Below are 17,326 nucleotides of genomic sequence, written 5' to 3'. Positions count from 1 at the left end.
AAGTCATCCCCCATGGGAGGGGCCCTAACACTAACTAATCCTAAATTATGCATAGCCTGGGTGCACTTCCAAGTAAAAAAATCAAAATTGCGCAAAGGTGGATCAGCGCATCACCAGGCCGCTTCCGAATGGCCACCAATCAGAGGTGCGCTGAGCCCCCCCAAGAAACTACAAACGCACCTTGAAACCAAACAGAAGCTCTGCATAAACATCAATAAGCAATGCTATTAAATGGGAGCAGCTGACCAAAGTTACTTACATTTGTACATGGCGAGGAAAGGAACAGCGCTACTTAAAAACAGATTGCATCCTTATGACTACCTGCTTCAGAGTGCAAGCCCCACTAGTGGGATAAAATACACACCCAATGGTAGACAGGTACATTTTATTTGAATGCTGTGTGTGTATTTTATCCCACTAGTGGGGATTGCACTCTCAAGCAGGTAGTCATAAGGATGCAATCTGTTTTTAAGTAGCGCTGTTCCTTTCCTCGCCATGTACAAATGTAAGTAACTTTGGTCAGCTGCTACCATTTAATAGCCTTGCTTATTGATGTTTATGTAGAGCTTCTGTTTGGTTTCAAGGTGCGTTTGTAGTTTCTATTAAATCAAAGATTGTTCACCATCATGGTTTAGGGGAAGCATACAGAAAGCTGTCTCAGAGATTTCAGCTGTCTGTTTCCACAGTTAGGAACATATTGAGGAAATGGAAGACCACTGGCTCAGTTCAAGTTGACGCTCGAAGTGGCAGACCAAGAAAAATCTCGGATAAACAGAAGCGATGACTGGTGAGAACAGTCAGTCAACCCACAGACTAGCACCAAAGACCTACAAAATCATCTTCCTGCAGATGGAGTCACTGTGCATCATTCAACCATTCGGCGCACTTTACACAAGGAGATGCTGTATGCAAGAATGATGCAGAGGAAGCCTTTTCTCCGCCCACAGCACAAACCGAGCCGCTTGGGGTATGCTATAGTACATTTGGACAAGCCTGCTTCATTGTGTAATAAGGTGCTGTGGACTGATGAAACTAAAATTGAGTTATTTGGGCATAACAAGTGGCGTTATGCATGGAGGAAAAAGAAAACCGCATTCCAAGAAAAACACCTGCTACCTAGGGTAAAATATGGTGGTGGTTCCATCATGCTGTGGGGCTGTGTGGCAAGTGCAGGGACTGGGAATCTTGTCAAAGTTGAGGGATGCATGGATGCTATTCAGTATCAGCAGATTCTGGAGACTAATGTCCAGGAATCGGTGATATAGCTGAAGCTGCGCCGGGGCTAGATATTTCAACAAGACAACGACCCTAAGCACTGCTCAAAATCCACTAAGGCATTCATGCAAAGGAACGAGTACAACGTTCTAGAATGGCCATCTTCGTCCCCAGACCTGAATATCATTGAAAATCTGTGGCGTGAGTTAAAGAGAGCTGCTCAGAAGCCATCAAACCTGAATGAATTAGAGATGTTTTGTAAAGAGGAATGGTCCAAAATATGGTCAACCAGAAACCAGACTCTCATTGGAACCTACAGGAAATGTTTAGAGGCTGTAATTTCTGCAAAAGGAGGATCTACTAAATATTGCTTTAATTTCTTTTGTCGTGCCCAAATTTATGCACCTGCCTAATTTTATTTAACCACTTGAGGACTACAGTCTTTCTAACCCTTAAGGACCAGGCACTTTTTTTCCACTCAGACCACTGCAGCTTTCACGGTTTATTGCTCGCTCATACAACCTACCACCTAAATGAATTTTGGCTCCTTTTCTTGTCACTAATAAAGCTTTCTTTTGGTGCTATTTGATTGCTCCTGCGATTTTTACTTTTTATTATATTCATCAAAAAAGACATGAATTTTGGCAAAAAAATGATTTTTTTTAACTTTCTGTGCTGACAATTTTCAAATAAAGTAAAATTTCTGTATACATGCAGCGCGAAAAATGTGGACAAACATGTTTTTGATTAAAAAAAACCCATTCAGTGTATATTTATTGGTTTGGGTAAAATTTATAGCGTTTACAAACTATGGTGCAAAAAGTGAATTTTCCCATTTTCAAGCATCTCTGACTTTTCTGACCCCCTGTCATGTTTCATGAGGGGCTAGAATTCCAGGATAGTATAAATACCCCCCAAATGACCCCATTTTGGAAAGAAGACATCCCAAAGTATTCACTGAGAGGCATAGTGAGTTCATAGAAGATATTATTTTTTGTCACAAGTAAGCGGAAAATGACACTTTGTGACAAGAAAAAGAAAAAAAAAAGAATCCATTTCTTCTAACTTGCGACAAAAAAAAAATGAAATCTGCCACGGACTCACCATGCCCCTCTCTGAATACCTTGAAGTGTCTACTTTCCAAAATGGGGTCATTTGTGGGGTGTTTACTGTCCTCGCATTTTGGGGGGTGCTAATTTGTAAGCACCCCTGTAAAGCCTAAAAGTGCTCATTGGACTTTGGGCCCCTTAGCACAGTTGGGCTGCAAAAAAGTGCCACACATGTGGTATCGCCGTACTCGGGAGAAGTAGTACAATGTGTTTTGGGGTGTATTTTTACACATACCCATGCTGGGTGGGAGAAATAACTCTGTAAATGGACAATTGTGTGTAAAAAAATCAAAAGATTGTCATTTACAGAGGTATTTCTCCCACCCAGCATGGGTATGTGTAAAAATACACCCCAAAACACATTGTACTACTTCTCCCGAGTATGGCAATACCACATGTGTGGCACTTTTTTGCACCCTAACTGCGCTAAAGGGCCCAAAGTCCAATGAGTACCTTTAGGATTTCACAGGTCATTTTGCGAAATTTGATTTCCAGACTACTCCTCACGGTTTAGGGCCCCTAAAATGCCAGTTCAGTATAGGAACCCCACAAATGACCCCATTTTAGAAAGAAGACACCCCAAGGTATTCCGTTAGGAGTATGGTGAGTTCATAGAAGATTTTATTTTTTGTCACAAGTTAGTGGAAAATGACACTTTGTGAAAAAAACAGTAAAAATCAATTTTCCGCTAACTTTTGACAAAAAATAAAATCTTCTATGAACTCACCATACTCCTAACGGAATACCTTTGGGTGTCTTCTTTCTAGAATGGGGTCATTTGTGGGGTTCCTATACTGCCCTGGCATTTTAGGGGCCCTAAACCGTGAGGAGTAGTCTTGAAACCAAATGTCGCAAAATGACCTGTGAAATCCTAAAGGTACTCATTGGACTTTGGGCCCCTTAGCGTACTTAGGGTGTAAAAAAGTGCCACACATGTGGTACCGCCGTACTCAGGAGAAGTAGTATAATGTGTTTTGGGGTGTATTTTTACACATACCCATGCTAAGTGGGAGAAATATCTCTGTAAATGACAATTGTTTGATTTGTTTTACACACAATTGACCATTTACATAGAAATGTCTCCCACCCAGCATGGGTATGTGTAAAAATACACCCCAAAACACATTATACTACTTTTCCTGAGTACGGCGGTACCACATGTGTGACACTTTTTTGCAGCCTAGGTGCGCTAAGGGGCCCAACGTCCTATTCACGGGTCATTTTGAGGCATTTGTTTTCTAGACTACTCCTCGCGGTTTAGGGCCCCTAAAATGCCAGGGCAGTATAGGAACCCCACAAGTGACCCCATTTTAGAAAGAAGACACCCCAAGGTATTCCGTTAGGTGTATGGCGAGTTCATAGAAGATTTTATTTTTTGTCACAAGTTAGTGAAAAATGACACTTTGTGAAAAAAAAACAATAAAAAATCAATTTCCGCTAACTTTTGACAAAAAATAAAATCTTCTATGAACTCGTCATACACCTAACAGAATACCTTGGGGTGTCTTTTTTTCTAAAATGGGGTCACTTGTGGGGTTCCTATACCGCCCTGGCATTTTACGGGCCCAAAACCGTGAGTAGTCTGGAAACCAAATGTCTCAAAATGACTGTTCAGGGGTATAAGCATCTGCAAATTTTGATGACAGGTGGTCTATGAGGGGGCGAATTTTGTGGAACCGGTCATAAGCAGGGTGGCCTTTTAGATGACAGGTTGTATTGGGCCTGATCTGATGGATAGGAGTGCTAGGGGGGTGACAGGAGGTGATTGATGGGTGTCTCAGGGGGTGGTTAGAGGGGAAAATAGATGCAATCAATGCACTGGGGAGGTGATCGGAAGGGGGTCTGAGGGGGATCTGAGGGTTTGGCCGAGTGATCAGGAGCCCACACGGGGCAAATTAGGGCCTGATCTGATGGGTAGGTGTGCTAGGGGGTGACAGGAGGTGATTGATGGGTGTCTCAAGGTGTGATTAGAGGGGGGAATAGATGCAAGCAATGCACTGGCGAGGTGATCAGGGCTGGGGTCTGAGGGCATTCTGAGGGTGTGGGTGGGTGATTGAGTGCCCTAGGGGCAGATAGGGGTCTAATCTGATAGGTAGCAGTGACAGGGGGTGATTGATGGGTAATTAGTGGGTGTTTAGGGTAGAGAACAGATGTGAACACTGCACTTGGGAGGTGATCGGACGTCGGATCTGCGGGCGATCTATTGGTGTGGGTGGGTGTTCAGTTTGCCCGCAAGGGGCAGGTTAGGGGCTGATTGATGGGTGGCAGTGACAGGGGGTGATTGATGGGTGGCAGTGACAGGGGGTGATTGATGGGTGATTGACAGGTGATCAGTGGGTTATTACAGGGAAGGACAGATGTAAATAATGCCCTGGCGAATTGATAAGGGGGGGTCTGAGGGCAATCTGAGCGTGTAGGCGGGTGATTGGGTGCCCGCAAGGGGCAGATTAGGGTCTGATCTGATGGGTAACAGTGACAGGTGGTGATAGGGGGTGATTGATGGGTAATTAGTGAGTGTTTAGAGGAGAGAATAGATGGAAACACTGCGCTTGGGTGGTGATCTGATGTCGGATCTGCGGGCGATCTATTGGTGTGGGTGGGTGATCAGTTTGCCCGCAAGGGGCAGGTTAGGGGCTGATTGTTGGGTGGCAGTGACAGGGGGTGATTGATGGGTGATAGGTGATTGGCAGGTGATTGACAGGTGATCAGTGGGTTATTACATGGAAGGACAGATGTAATTAATGCACTGGTGAATTGATAAGGGGGGGGGGGGGGTCTGAGGGCAATCTGAGCATGTGGGCGGGTGATTGGGTGCCCGCAAGGGGCAGCTTAGGGTCTGATCTGATAGGTAACAGTGACAGGTGGTGATAGGGGGTGATTGATGGGTGATTGATGGGTAATTAGTGGGTGTTTAGAGAAGATAACAGATGTAAACAATACATTTGGGAGGTAATCTGACGGCGGGTTTGCGGGCGATCTAATGGTGTGGGTGGGAGATCAGATTGCCCGCAAGGGGCAGGTTAGGGGCTGATTGATGGGTGGCAGTGACAGGGGGTGATTGATGGGTGATAGGTGATTGGCAGGTGATTGACAGGTGATCAGTGGGTTATTACAGGGAAGAACAGATGTAATTAAAGCACTGGCGAATTGATAAGGGGGGGTCAGAGGGCAATCTGAGCGTGTTGGCGGGTGATTGGGTGCCCGCAAGGGGCAGATTAGGGTCTGATCTGATAGGTAAAAGTGACAGGTGGTGATAGGGGGTGATTGATGGGTAATTAGTGGGTGTTTAGAGGAGAGAATAGATGTAAACAATGGATTTGGGAGGTGATCTGATGTCGGATCTGCGGGCGATCTATTGGTGTGGGTGGGTGATCAGATTGCCCGCAAGGGGCAGGTTAGGGGCTGATTGTTGGGTGGCAGTGACAGGGGGTGATTGATGGGTGATTGATGGGTGATTGATGGGTGATTGACGGGTGATTGACAGGTTATCAGGGAAGATAGATGCATACAGTACACAGGGGGGGGGGGGGGGGGTCTGGGGGGGGTCTGGGGAGAATCTGAGGGGTGGGGGGGGGGTGATCAGGAGGGGGCAGGGGGGGATATAAAAAAAAAATAGCGTTGAAAGATAGTGACAGGGAGTGATTGATGGGTTATTAGGGGGGTGATTGGGTGCAAACAGGGGGGTGGGCAGGGGGGGGTCTGAGGGGTGCTGTGGGCGATCAGTGGGCGGGGGGGGGGGCAGATCAGTGTGTTTGGGTGCAGACTAGGGTGGCTGCAGCCTGCCCTGGTGGTCCCTCGGACACTGGGACCACCAGGGCAGGAGGCAGCCTGTATAATACACTTTGTATACATTACAAAGTGTATTATACACTTTGTATGCGGCGATCGCGGGGTTAACATCCCGCCGGCGCTTCCGTATGGCCGGCGGGATGTTACGGCGGGTGGGCGGAGCCAGTTGCCGGGGGAAGCGCGCGTCATCAATGACGCGATCGCTCCCCCGGCATGCCTAAAGGACGCGCCGCCTGAAGGCGTATTGCGGTCCTTTAGGCGTCCACTTTGCCGCCGCCCATGGGCTGTGGGCGGTCGGCAAGTGGTTAAACAATTATTGCACACTTTCTGTAAATGCAATAAACTTAATTTCACTTCTCAAATATCACTGTGTGTGTCTGCTATTATTGTTATTTTTTATTTATAAAGCGACAACATATTCCGTGGCGCTGTACAATGTAAGAAAACAAACAAGGGATACATAATGATACAGACAATGATATGCATCAAACAGTGTGCAAGCAATTAAATTAATATTCCATGGCACAAAAGGGTGAGAGCCCTGCCCTTGCGAGCTTACAATCTAAAGGAATGGGGTGGAAACAAGAGGTGGGGAAGTATACAGTATATGTACAGGCAGTGCGTAATTAGGATATTTAGTGGGTGCGTGGCCTAAGCTAGAGAATATGCTTGTCGGAAAAGGTGGGTTTTGAGGGAGCATTTAAAGATTTCAAAGGTGGGAGAGTGGCGGATGTGTTGTGGAAGGGCATTCCAGAGGAGGGGTGAGGCACGTGAGAAGTGTTGTACATGTGAATGGGAGGAGGTAATTGTAGAAGAGGATAAAAGAAGCTCTTGTGCAGATCTGAGATTGCGGTTGGGTTGGTATCTGGAGACTAGTGAGGAGATGTACAGGGGAGAGAGATTGTGGAGAGCTTTGAAGGTTAGTGTTAAGAGTTTGAACTGAATCCTCTCATTAATTGGTAGCCAGTGAAGAGCTTGACAGAGAGGGGTCAGCAGAGGAAGAGCGAGAGGAGAGATGAATGAGTCGAGCAGCAGAGTTCAGTACAGAATTGAGCAGTGCTAGTCGGTTAGTTGGAAGTCCACCAAGCAATTTATTGCAATAGTCCAATCGAGCTATAAGAGCATGTACTAACATTTTGGTCGTGTCATGGGAGAGAAAAGGTCGGATACGTGCTATGTTTTTCAGTAGGAAATGGCAGGCGCTGGTTAGGGAGTTCATGTGAGGAGTAAATGAGAGACGACTCTAATATTACCCCCAAGTACCGTGCTTTGGGAACTGATGTTATAGACGTGTTGTTAACATCTATTGTAATATCAGGCAAAGAGGTGGACAGGGATGGTGGAAAGACTACTAGTTCAGTTTTATTCATGTTAAGTTTTAAGAAGCGAGAGGACATGAAAGAGGAAATAGCGGACAGGCGGTCGGGAACCCGTGTGAGGAGGGAGTTAAGGTCTGGGGCCGAGAGGTACAGTTGTGGATCATCTGCATATAGGTGGTATTGGAAACTAAATGAGCTGATTAAGTTACCAAGACCGTGCATGTAGATGGAGAAGAGGAGGGGACCGAGGACAGAGCCTTGAGGTACCCCTACAGACAGAGGATGATCTGAATAAGAAACAGTGAAAGACCTTCCAGAGAGGTAGGAAGATATCCAGGAGAGAGTGAGGTCCTTTATTCCTATAGATGAAAGGATCTGTAGGAGTAGAGTGTGGTCGACAGTGTCGAATGCTGATGACAGATCTAGAAGGATGAGTATGGAATAATAGCCTTTGGATTTAGCTGTGAGAAGATCATTAGCTACTTTGGTGAGGGCTGCTTCTGTGGAGTGGTTTGGCTGGAAGCCAGACTGGAACTGATCAAGCAAGGAATTTGCAGATAAATACTGACTTAGTTCAGCATGATTGTGGCGTTCAAGTAATTTAGATGCAAATGGGAGAAGTGACACTGGGCGGATATATGATATAACTAATTGACATTTTTTATCTTAACAACCAACGACTTATACAGGAAAATCATGACGATTAACAAGGTTGCGTGTGTGTGTGTGTGTGTGTGTGTGTGTGTGTGTGTGTGTGTGTGTGTGTGTGTGTGTGTGTGTGTGTGTGTGTGTGTGTGTGTGCGCACACAGCTGTTATTTCCCATACTGCAACAAGGTTCACTTCACACAGGAAATGGTCAGGACCTAGATCCTGACATCACACTATGGGAGGGGTTTTACCACAATATAAGCCATAAAGAACCGCCTGATTATCTATTTTAAAAGAAGTTAAGATTTCTCATGGGAAAGGGGTTAATTAGGGTGAAGTTCGATCCTTGGTTACAGTTCCTTTTTAAGGTTCAGCCAAGATTTTAAAGCGGACCTGAACTCAGAACTTCCTCTCTGCTCTAAAAGCTACGCAACAGCATAATAACCTTTAGGCCTCGTTCACATCATTTAGCGCAGATGGCTGTGCGATTGGAACGCAACGCGTCCGATCGCACGCCATCTGCGCTCCTATGCGCTGCGCTGCAGATCCCATTCATTACAATGAATGGGATCTGCGCTGCGATTCCCAAAAATGCGTGCAGCACGCGATAGCGCAATCTCGCTGCCACGCAGCGCATATGATGGGAACGGTAGAAGGGCTGTCTATGCCCTTCTACCGTTCTTGCGTGTCGCACACTATACGCGCTGCCAAAATGCGGACGGCAACGCGTATAGTCTGAACGAGGCCTTAAAAGAAAAAAATGTATTTTGTAACAGCTGCAACAAATCCTGCAATAAATCTTCAGTATTTTTATTTCCTGCTTTCATGGAAGCAGACATGTGGTTAACCTCCTGTGTTTACCAATTACCTCATTGCCATGGCAGACAGTTAACACAGCTGAGAGATCAAATTATGGCTTGTGCTTAGTCAGATGAGGGTGATTAGACAAGATAAACTCTCAATACATACAAGGTGAATTTCGATATGGTTTCCTTCTGTCCAGTGCAAGAGTTTAGGTCCACTTGAAAAAAATCCTTCTGTGTCCTGAGATTTCCACATGTAACCTAATTAGGTCAGCATATGTGAGCTTAGCAGTAGTATTTAAAGGGAACCTTAACCATAAAGTGTTTCACTTACCTGGGGCATCTACCAGCCCCCTGCAGTCATCCTGTGCCCTCGCAGTCACTCAAGGCTCCTCCGGTCCCCCGCCGCCAGCTAGTTTCGTTTTTGCAGAGTCATAGGGCCACCGCGTGTACCTTTGCACGCATTCCCGCTGGTGCAGGAAGCTATCGCGGGCATTAATATGAACTTTTAAGATACGTGTTAACGTCCACGATAGCTTCCTGCACCAGCGGGACTGCGTGCAAAGGTACGCCGAGTCAGTCGGCAAAAATGAAACTAGCTGGCAGCGCGGGACCGGAGGAGTCATGAGTGACTGCGAGGGCACAGGATGGCTTCAGGGGGCTGGTAGTTGCCCCAGGTAAGTGAAATTCTGGTTCCCTTTGACCAAGTGTAATCAATGTTTTTCAGACCAATGCTGGCAATGAACCTGACCCGGAAGATGAACAAGTTTGTTGTGAGGCTCTGGAAGCGATGACCCTATGTTTTGCTATGATACCCACCGCACTGGAAGCTCTTGGCAAAGAGAAAGCTTGGCAGACTTTCATTATTGACCTATTGCTCCACTGTCAAAGCAAGTAAGTCGGCATTACTTTTCCTGTTTTATTTATCTTTGATATGCAGTTAAAATATGTAGACTATAGTTACTTTGCTCATATGACGTAATTTGTAAACTTTAAGTTTTTTCATTGTCTAATTATAAAAGCTGAACAGTCAACCTGGCTTCTGCTACCACACACAGATACACTATACCACCCTTCTGTCTCCTGCTCACTTATCTGCTGCATATCTGCTGCATTGCTCATCAGCCTAGAGCAGGTACAACAGTGGGCAACTACATTAATTAAACGTGTGAAGTGTGTCATGTTAAACAAACTGGGCTTCTTAAGGGAAAGAGATGACAGAAGGTATGTACACATACTATTGGTGTCACCTCTTAGAATTGTCCTTGATCCCGCTGACGACATTTTAAAAAAACAAGCACTATACTGACTGCTCGCTCTGGTATAATAGAGAAATGCTTACTGTTGGGGGGGGGGGGGGGGGGGGGACTACAGGGCAGACCAGTTAGGAGTGTATTTTGGCAAGACATTTGGGCAGCTGTACACATACTAGATTCTTGGCAAAGACTACGCTGACCGGCCGCCTCTAAGTTTAGCCGAGTATGTGCCTAGTATGCCTTAAGATACAACCTAATTAACATATACTGTATATATAAATACATTGTAAGGGCAATATAAAAATTTGGCAATGAAGCTTTTTATCCCCAGGTCTGTACAAAGTATAAAAGTCCATGAACTGTGCATTGAGGAAAGGAGATTCTACCACCTGTTTAGACAGGCTTCTTTACAGTAAGGGCCAGTTCACACTAGGAATTGATTCCCGTTCAACAGAACAAGATTCACAATGCAATTGCCCTAAAAGCATTTGCGATTTATGCAAATCGCAAACGCTGCAGCGAGAATGATCCCATATGAATACTTTAGCAACAGAGCTTCACTGATCGCCGGTGATCAGCAAAGCGCTGAAAATCACTCAAGTGTGAACCAGCCCTGACAGTGAATAAAATGTGGATTGCCTTACCACATAACGTATGTAAATTGTATACTTTAAAGTAAACCTAATTTAAAGTTTACTTTAAAGTATATAATTTACAAACAAGTTTAGAATTTACATGTCTTCACCAATCCAGCATTGGGTCCCCCTGAACATCTGCGACAAGGGCTAGTTAGATCTGTTATCATGGCCACAGTCCTAGATTAAGTACAAAAGGTGGATGAAAAAGGTGAAGGGGGCTTTCCTCTCCAATGACACTAACATTAAGTGGATTTCATTTGCACAGGCAACGTGTTTCATGGGTGCATGCCCACTTCTTCAGGCCAATAAAACATCCGCTGCTTGGAGCGCTTAAAGTCTTTTGGCAACATAGCACCACTTTTATTGGCCTGAGGAAGTGGGCTTGCATCCACAAAAAAAGTTGCATCTGCTAATAAAAACAATCTTACTTTATCCTCCATAAAGTTTACTTTATGGATAAATATGTACATTGGCGGAGACAGCGGGCAGGGGCAGCAAGGCAGCGTCACTACATCCATTGCCGAAAGTTTTCATGCTGTAATTGATCCGGAATCTGCCTGTGGTTTTATAGTGGCCAGCAGATCTCTACTTGATCAGAGAGAGATTTTGTCTTTTTGTTGTTCGGCCACCAAAATTGCTAGATGTATGGGACCTAACTACATATTTCTCTGACTGCTAGTTATATCACAGCAATATTACAGCAACCGGCTACCTGTTACCTCTTCTGATCAGCTTGTTTTACTCCTCCTCTGACTTTCCTGCATATGCTGCTAAGGGGAATGCGGTTAAGGAGATTTGTGAGTTGGTTTGGGGTCAGGTCTATACATTTAACTTTGCTACAAATTTGAGTCAGTCACAAGGGGAATACCTTTGTGAGCTGTGTGAGGTGTGAGGGCTGGAACCCACAGGAGCGCTTTTGGCAGCACTGCGATACGCTAGCAGTTTGCCAAAACGCTGGGCTAATGTTAATGGATGGGGCAACTTCCACAGGAGCGTTTGCGTTTCCCAGAAACGCAAACGCAGGACGTGCAGCATTTTGGGAGCGTTAGCGCTTCAATGTAAAGTATTGAAACGCTAGCAGAAACGCTCAGCAAAACCTAAACTGAGCGGTTTTGCTAGCGTTTTGCGGTTCAGCACACTGTAACAAAATTAAAAATAATTCACAGGACCAATCAGGATAAAAACGCAAAACACTACGCGCCCGCTGGGCAAAAAAATACAATGTTGCAAAACACGACCAAAAACGCGCATGAATCTGCTTGCAAACCGCTCAGACAAAACGCTAGCGGTTGCGTTTGCTGATTTCAGTGGGTTCCAGGCCTAAAGGATGTTTTTAAAGCAGAGAGAGTGTTTAAGAAATAAAGAGCCCCTAGCATTAGTGGTAATGTGTACCCTAATAGGTAGGTTAATCGGGTACTATAAAAAAAAAGTTTATCGCCTGTTGTTCTTTAAGAAATTCCTCGTTTGCTGTGTTGCTGCTGCTTAAATTGCAATCTCCTTTTCACTCTTAAAATGGGAAGGCACAGACTAAATCTGACATCCGCTAATAAAATTGCCTAAAGAGAACCTAAACTAAATGTAAAAAAAAAAGTTTTACTTACCTGGTACTTCTACCAGCCCCCTGCAGCCATCCAGTGCTGGCGTCGCCACTCTGCAATGTTCCTATCCTCTTTGATCTGGATGGTCGGCCCCGGTCCGCGAGCCTCCTGATCGTGCGCTGATGGACGGGAGCGATCAGTGCATGTGAGGCCACACAGGACCAGATGCGCAGTGGTCATTGAATAGCTCAGCCTAAAGAGGGGCACTGCGAGAGACTGGAGCATCGCTCAGTGACAGCACAGGGTGGCTGCAGAGGGCTGAGATCCTGGTAAACTTTTTTTTTTTTTTTTTCTTTTGCTTTAACTGGTTCTCGTCCCATGGTTTTTACACCTGAAAGTGCCCAACATTTTTGAAACTTTAGCGGTGTCGTTTTGATACAGCAGTAACAATTATCTATGCCATCTTAATGATACATGTCTTGTTTTTTTCAGCACAATCTAGGCTTTCTTTGGGTAATATTTTTCTCCCAAAACTATTTTGTTTTGTAGTTCATTTATGGGGAAAAATTAGGCGTAAATGCATTAAACCTTTCTTTTTTTTCATTTTTCACCCTTACTAATTTTTATATCCACATCCAACAGTTATAAAACATTTACAAATAAATTATTTGGCTCTTCCCGATTAAAATGATACCCTATATGCCACATTTTACTTTTAGCTGAGCATGTGGTGGACCGTTATCCCCAGTCTGCGCGTCTGTGGCGATCGAATGCGTTCGCTAGGGCGACAGTTCCTGGGGCATAGAGCTGTACAGGTGCATCACTAGGCAATGGCAGAGCGTTACATCTGTAGAGCATTGGGGCCTGAAACTTTCGCCCTAGCGATTGCATGCGATCGCTACTGGCAGCAGTTATTAAAAATTTACAAACAGGTATAGGTATTGTAGGGGTTATTAGGCTAGGTTTGGGTTAAAAAATAATGGGGAATTTAAAAGAAAAAAGTACTTTTTTATTTTATTGGGACCATGCCTCTTTATTTATTTATTTATTTTTTCTCTAACTTTATTGAATGATTATTGCTAGCTAACAGCAGCAATCATTCATTTGACCATTCACATGACTGTGCACACGCATGTGTGGCGGCAGACAGCGGGAATTAATGCAGGATGTAGATTCTACGTCCTGAAACCTCAAGCAGTTAAGCACTGGAAATGAAGTACAATCACAGCTAGAAAAATCACACACTCCCTCTCTCCATCTCTCTCTTTCTCTCAGCCCCCCATCACCGATGGGGACTGGCTGATACTGGATAAGTGTGGTTGCTTGAGACTCGGTGTTAAAAACAGGCCTAGTTAATACAGTACTGTTGGGGCTGCTGTTATCTGGGACTTACGTGTGTGTGTGTGTGTGTGTGTGTGTGTGTGTGTGTGTGTGTGTGTGTGTGTGTGTGTGTGTGTGTATTACCGTGTATTTATTGTACATCCGCTTCGTGTCACATTGGGCACCCGGTGTTGTGGATGGGTAGGGAATCTGTTATTTTACATTAATATTCTTTCTGCTTGTTCAAAACCTAAACACCTCCTTGAGTAAATCCTTCCTACATGTATAGCCGATCCCTGTCACCGTGCCGCATACAGACTTTGGCGAAGGCAAGAAGTTTAGATTTGATTTATATGTATGGTCTTAATCTTAGAACTAGTCCGAGTTCCTTTTTTCTCCCCTCACTCTTAAAGGACTCCCGAGACGAACTCCTATAATATATTTTTACTCACCTGGGGCTTCTTCCAGCCCCTAGCAGCCATATTAGTCCCTCTCCACAGCCCTGGTCCTCCTCTGTGTCTTCACTGGCCGTTCGTAATGATTGCGATCCGCCGGCGGGGTCGCACAGACACTCGTGTCCACGTCATCTACTGCGTATGCGGCAGATGACGTGGACAGACGGGCACTCGTGCCCACGCAGGCGCAAAAGAGCCGACCTCGCCGGCGAATTGCAATTATTACAGGCGGCCAAGGAGGACTGAGGCGGCTACTAGGGGCTGGAAGAAGCCCCAAGTGAGTAAAAATAGATTATAAGAGTTTGCCTTGGGAGTCCTTTAAGAGTTAAGATTCTGTAGTCATCAGTTTATTTTCAGGAATGATTAATTAATAATTTGAATGTTGGTAAATATTTCATTTTATCCTTTTTTTGTCTTACTTTGTTCTTAGACTTGTCAGACAAATGGCACAGGAACAATTCTTTCTCATGGCTACAAGGTGTTGTATGGGACATAGACCTCTCATATTTTTCATCACACTTCTTTTCACAGTCCTTGGGGTAAGACCATTATATTTTTCTTGTTTGCATTAAAGTATCTTTTCAAATACAGGATAAAAATTCTAATTTGGTTTGTTAATCCCAATTCCATCAAAATGTATTGTTTTGAATACTGTAGTGTGGAAGAGCCACTGCCCAGTCAGTCCTCGATTGGGTATCATATAACTGGTCTTGTGTGCCCATCCCATCCCCCCCCCCCCCTCCCCCACACATTTGCCACCCAATCAGTACCTCAGACAATCACAGCGGGGCAGTAGGGGTCGCGTCCAGGACAGATAGACACACATACATACAGCAGGACAGCTTGGAAATTCGTATTATAGATAGCTGGTCATTTGTTATAGGGTTGACTATATAATCTTAACACTTCCTTGTATTATGATCTACTTAAAATTGTTTTATAGTGTAGAGCCAACTTCTGTCTGTATGGAACTTAAAATTTAATTTTTCTTTGTTAAAAATGTTATATAAGCATGTATCAGTGATGCAACATGTATTCCGCATTTCAGTGCAGATATCTTAGGCCACACATTCCCAACCAGTCGCCGCTTGCGGCCCCGCTCTGTCTCTCTCCCAGGCTCTGCTCTGACTGTAGATAGAGCAGGACTAAAAGAAAATGGCTGCCAATGTCCACAAATGCACACATCGGCAGCCATTTTCTTGTAGCCCTGCTCTAATTAGCCCTGCTCTAACTAAAATCAGAGCGGAGGCGGGAGAGAAGAGTAATGTCAGCGCTGGAACGATTGGAGCTTGTGAGCCAGCCGCTGCTGCCAACACATGCCACTGAGGGCTCCTACACCTATACCTGAGACACCTATGCCTGGCTACTTATACAGAGTCCTCCTACACCTGACTTCTTATACTGGGAGTACTTATGCTTGGCTAACTATGCTGAGGCACCTACACCTGACTTCCTATACTGGGGGCATCTATGCCTGGCTACTTATACTGATGCACGTACACCTGACTTCCTATGCTGGGGGCACTTATGCTGGGCTACCTGTACTGAGGGCACCTACACCTGACTTCTAATACTGGGGAACCTATAGCTGGTTACCTACACTGAGGGCACCTACACCTGACTTCCTATACTGGGAGCATATATGCTTGGCTAAATATGCTGGTACACCTGACTTCCTACACTGGGAGCATCTACGCCTGGCTACTTATACTGATGCACCTACACCCGACTTCCTATACTGGGGGCACTTATGCTTGGCTACCTATACTGAGGGCACCTACATCTGACTTATGCTGGGGGAACCTATAGCTGGCTACCTGCACTGAAGGCAGCTACACCTGACTACCTATACTGAGTCTGAGGGAGTTTTTTCTTTTTTTGGGGGGAGGGGGGGGGGAGGAGACACTATGGCTGTAATGTGCAGTGCAAATTGTTGGTGCTGTGCAACAATTTCAAATTGGGGGAGGGGCTGGATATCTCTCCCACTGATTGTTTATTAATATTTCTGAAAAGTTCTAGCCTTAATTTTTAAGTGTATTCAGGATAATGCACTCTTTCATCCATGTTGTGGTATTTATTAGTATTTTTCTAGTGTACATATGTGATGTCACAGAAATTTGAGTGTTTAGCATGATGTGTCACAAAGGTTGGGAACCACTGTCCTAGGTATTTTGTCTTCCTGCATCAGTAAAAGCTGTAAAGGCTTTTTCACACCTAGGGCTTTTTCACAATTTTTTAAGCGCCAGTGATTTTGAAAATCGCCTTAAAAGCACTTGTGCAATGAATCCTTATGGGTCTGTTCATATCTGCTTTTCGCTGACCAAAGTGCTGCCTGCACCATTATTTGTGCGATTTTGGTATAATGGAAGGTATAGCAAAAACGCTCACAAAATCGCTTTTGCAGCGATTGCGTTTGCGCTTTTAAGAATAAATACATTGGGCTTGGTTCACAAAGCCGTGCTAATTGTTTAGCACGGGCGTGCTAAACAGTTAGCACGTGAAGTGCCGTTAGCAAACTTTTGCGCACACAAGTCCGCGATCACGCAAATCGCGGCACTTTGCGCGCGCAAAAGTCCGCGAACGGCACTTCACGTGCTAACTGTTTAGCACGCCCGTGCTAAACAGTTAGCACGGCTTTGTGAATCAAGCCCAATGTATTTATTATTTTCCAGGTCAAAGAGTTCACTTCCTGACTTGCTTCAGGAAGTGAAAAAAGGAATCGCACTGCAAAAATGCTGAAATGTTGAAAAGCGCTTTACACAAAATCATCATAGCACAGGTAAGCGCTGGGAGGGGGAAAAAAATATCTCAATCGCAAAACGCGGCCGTCAGAGATTTTCGATTTTAGATGTGAACAAAGCTTTAAAAAGCAGGTTTTGTTGGGTGTTTCAACACAGACAGAAATTGAGCACTGTCAGGAATTTGGAAACTCGCAGCTAGTCAGACTGTTAAGCTGGCTAAGTTGAAATTGATTTTTACCAGCAAATAGGATTGCGCTGATCGAATCTGGTGGTTATCTGTTGCAATGAGCCGCATTGATTGTAATTTCGATTAATTCATGGCAAAAGACAATCTACATTAGGATCAGACAGTAAATTTCAATCGATCAGACAGTGTCCATAGCATTACACTGCATCAAACAGTGCAGCGTTGCAGTTTTCATAGTGAAATCTATTGGTAGTCTGTGTGCTGTGTATGGGTGGATTTGAACCCTCTCTGATCAGTTTCAGATCAG

General features: G+C 44.8%; 1 protein-coding gene across 3 annotated transcripts in view; it reads left to right on the top strand.

Moving 5' to 3' along the window:
- The window catches only part of USP9X (ubiquitin specific peptidase 9 X-linked), a 342,688-nt gene that overhangs the window by 229,616 nt on the left and 95,746 nt on the right, over positions 1-17,326 (top strand). For all 3 annotated transcript variants that reach the window (XM_068269855.1, XM_068269853.1, XM_068269854.1), the window contains 2 exons: positions 9,612-9,778; positions 14,522-14,630. In XM_068269855.1, the coding sequence (XP_068125956.1) occupies positions 9,612-9,778; positions 14,522-14,630 (276 nt within the window). The remainder of the gene's footprint in view (positions 1-9,611; positions 9,779-14,521; positions 14,631-17,326) is intronic.

Source organism: Hyperolius riggenbachi, chromosome 2 (assembly GCF_040937935.1).
Source record: "Hyperolius riggenbachi isolate aHypRig1 chromosome 2, aHypRig1.pri, whole genome shotgun sequence".
NCBI lineage: Eukaryota > Metazoa > Chordata > Amphibia > Anura > Hyperoliidae > Hyperolius > Hyperolius riggenbachi.
Note: the sequence above shows the minus strand (reverse complement) of the source record. Positions and strands in the feature narration are given on the sequence as shown.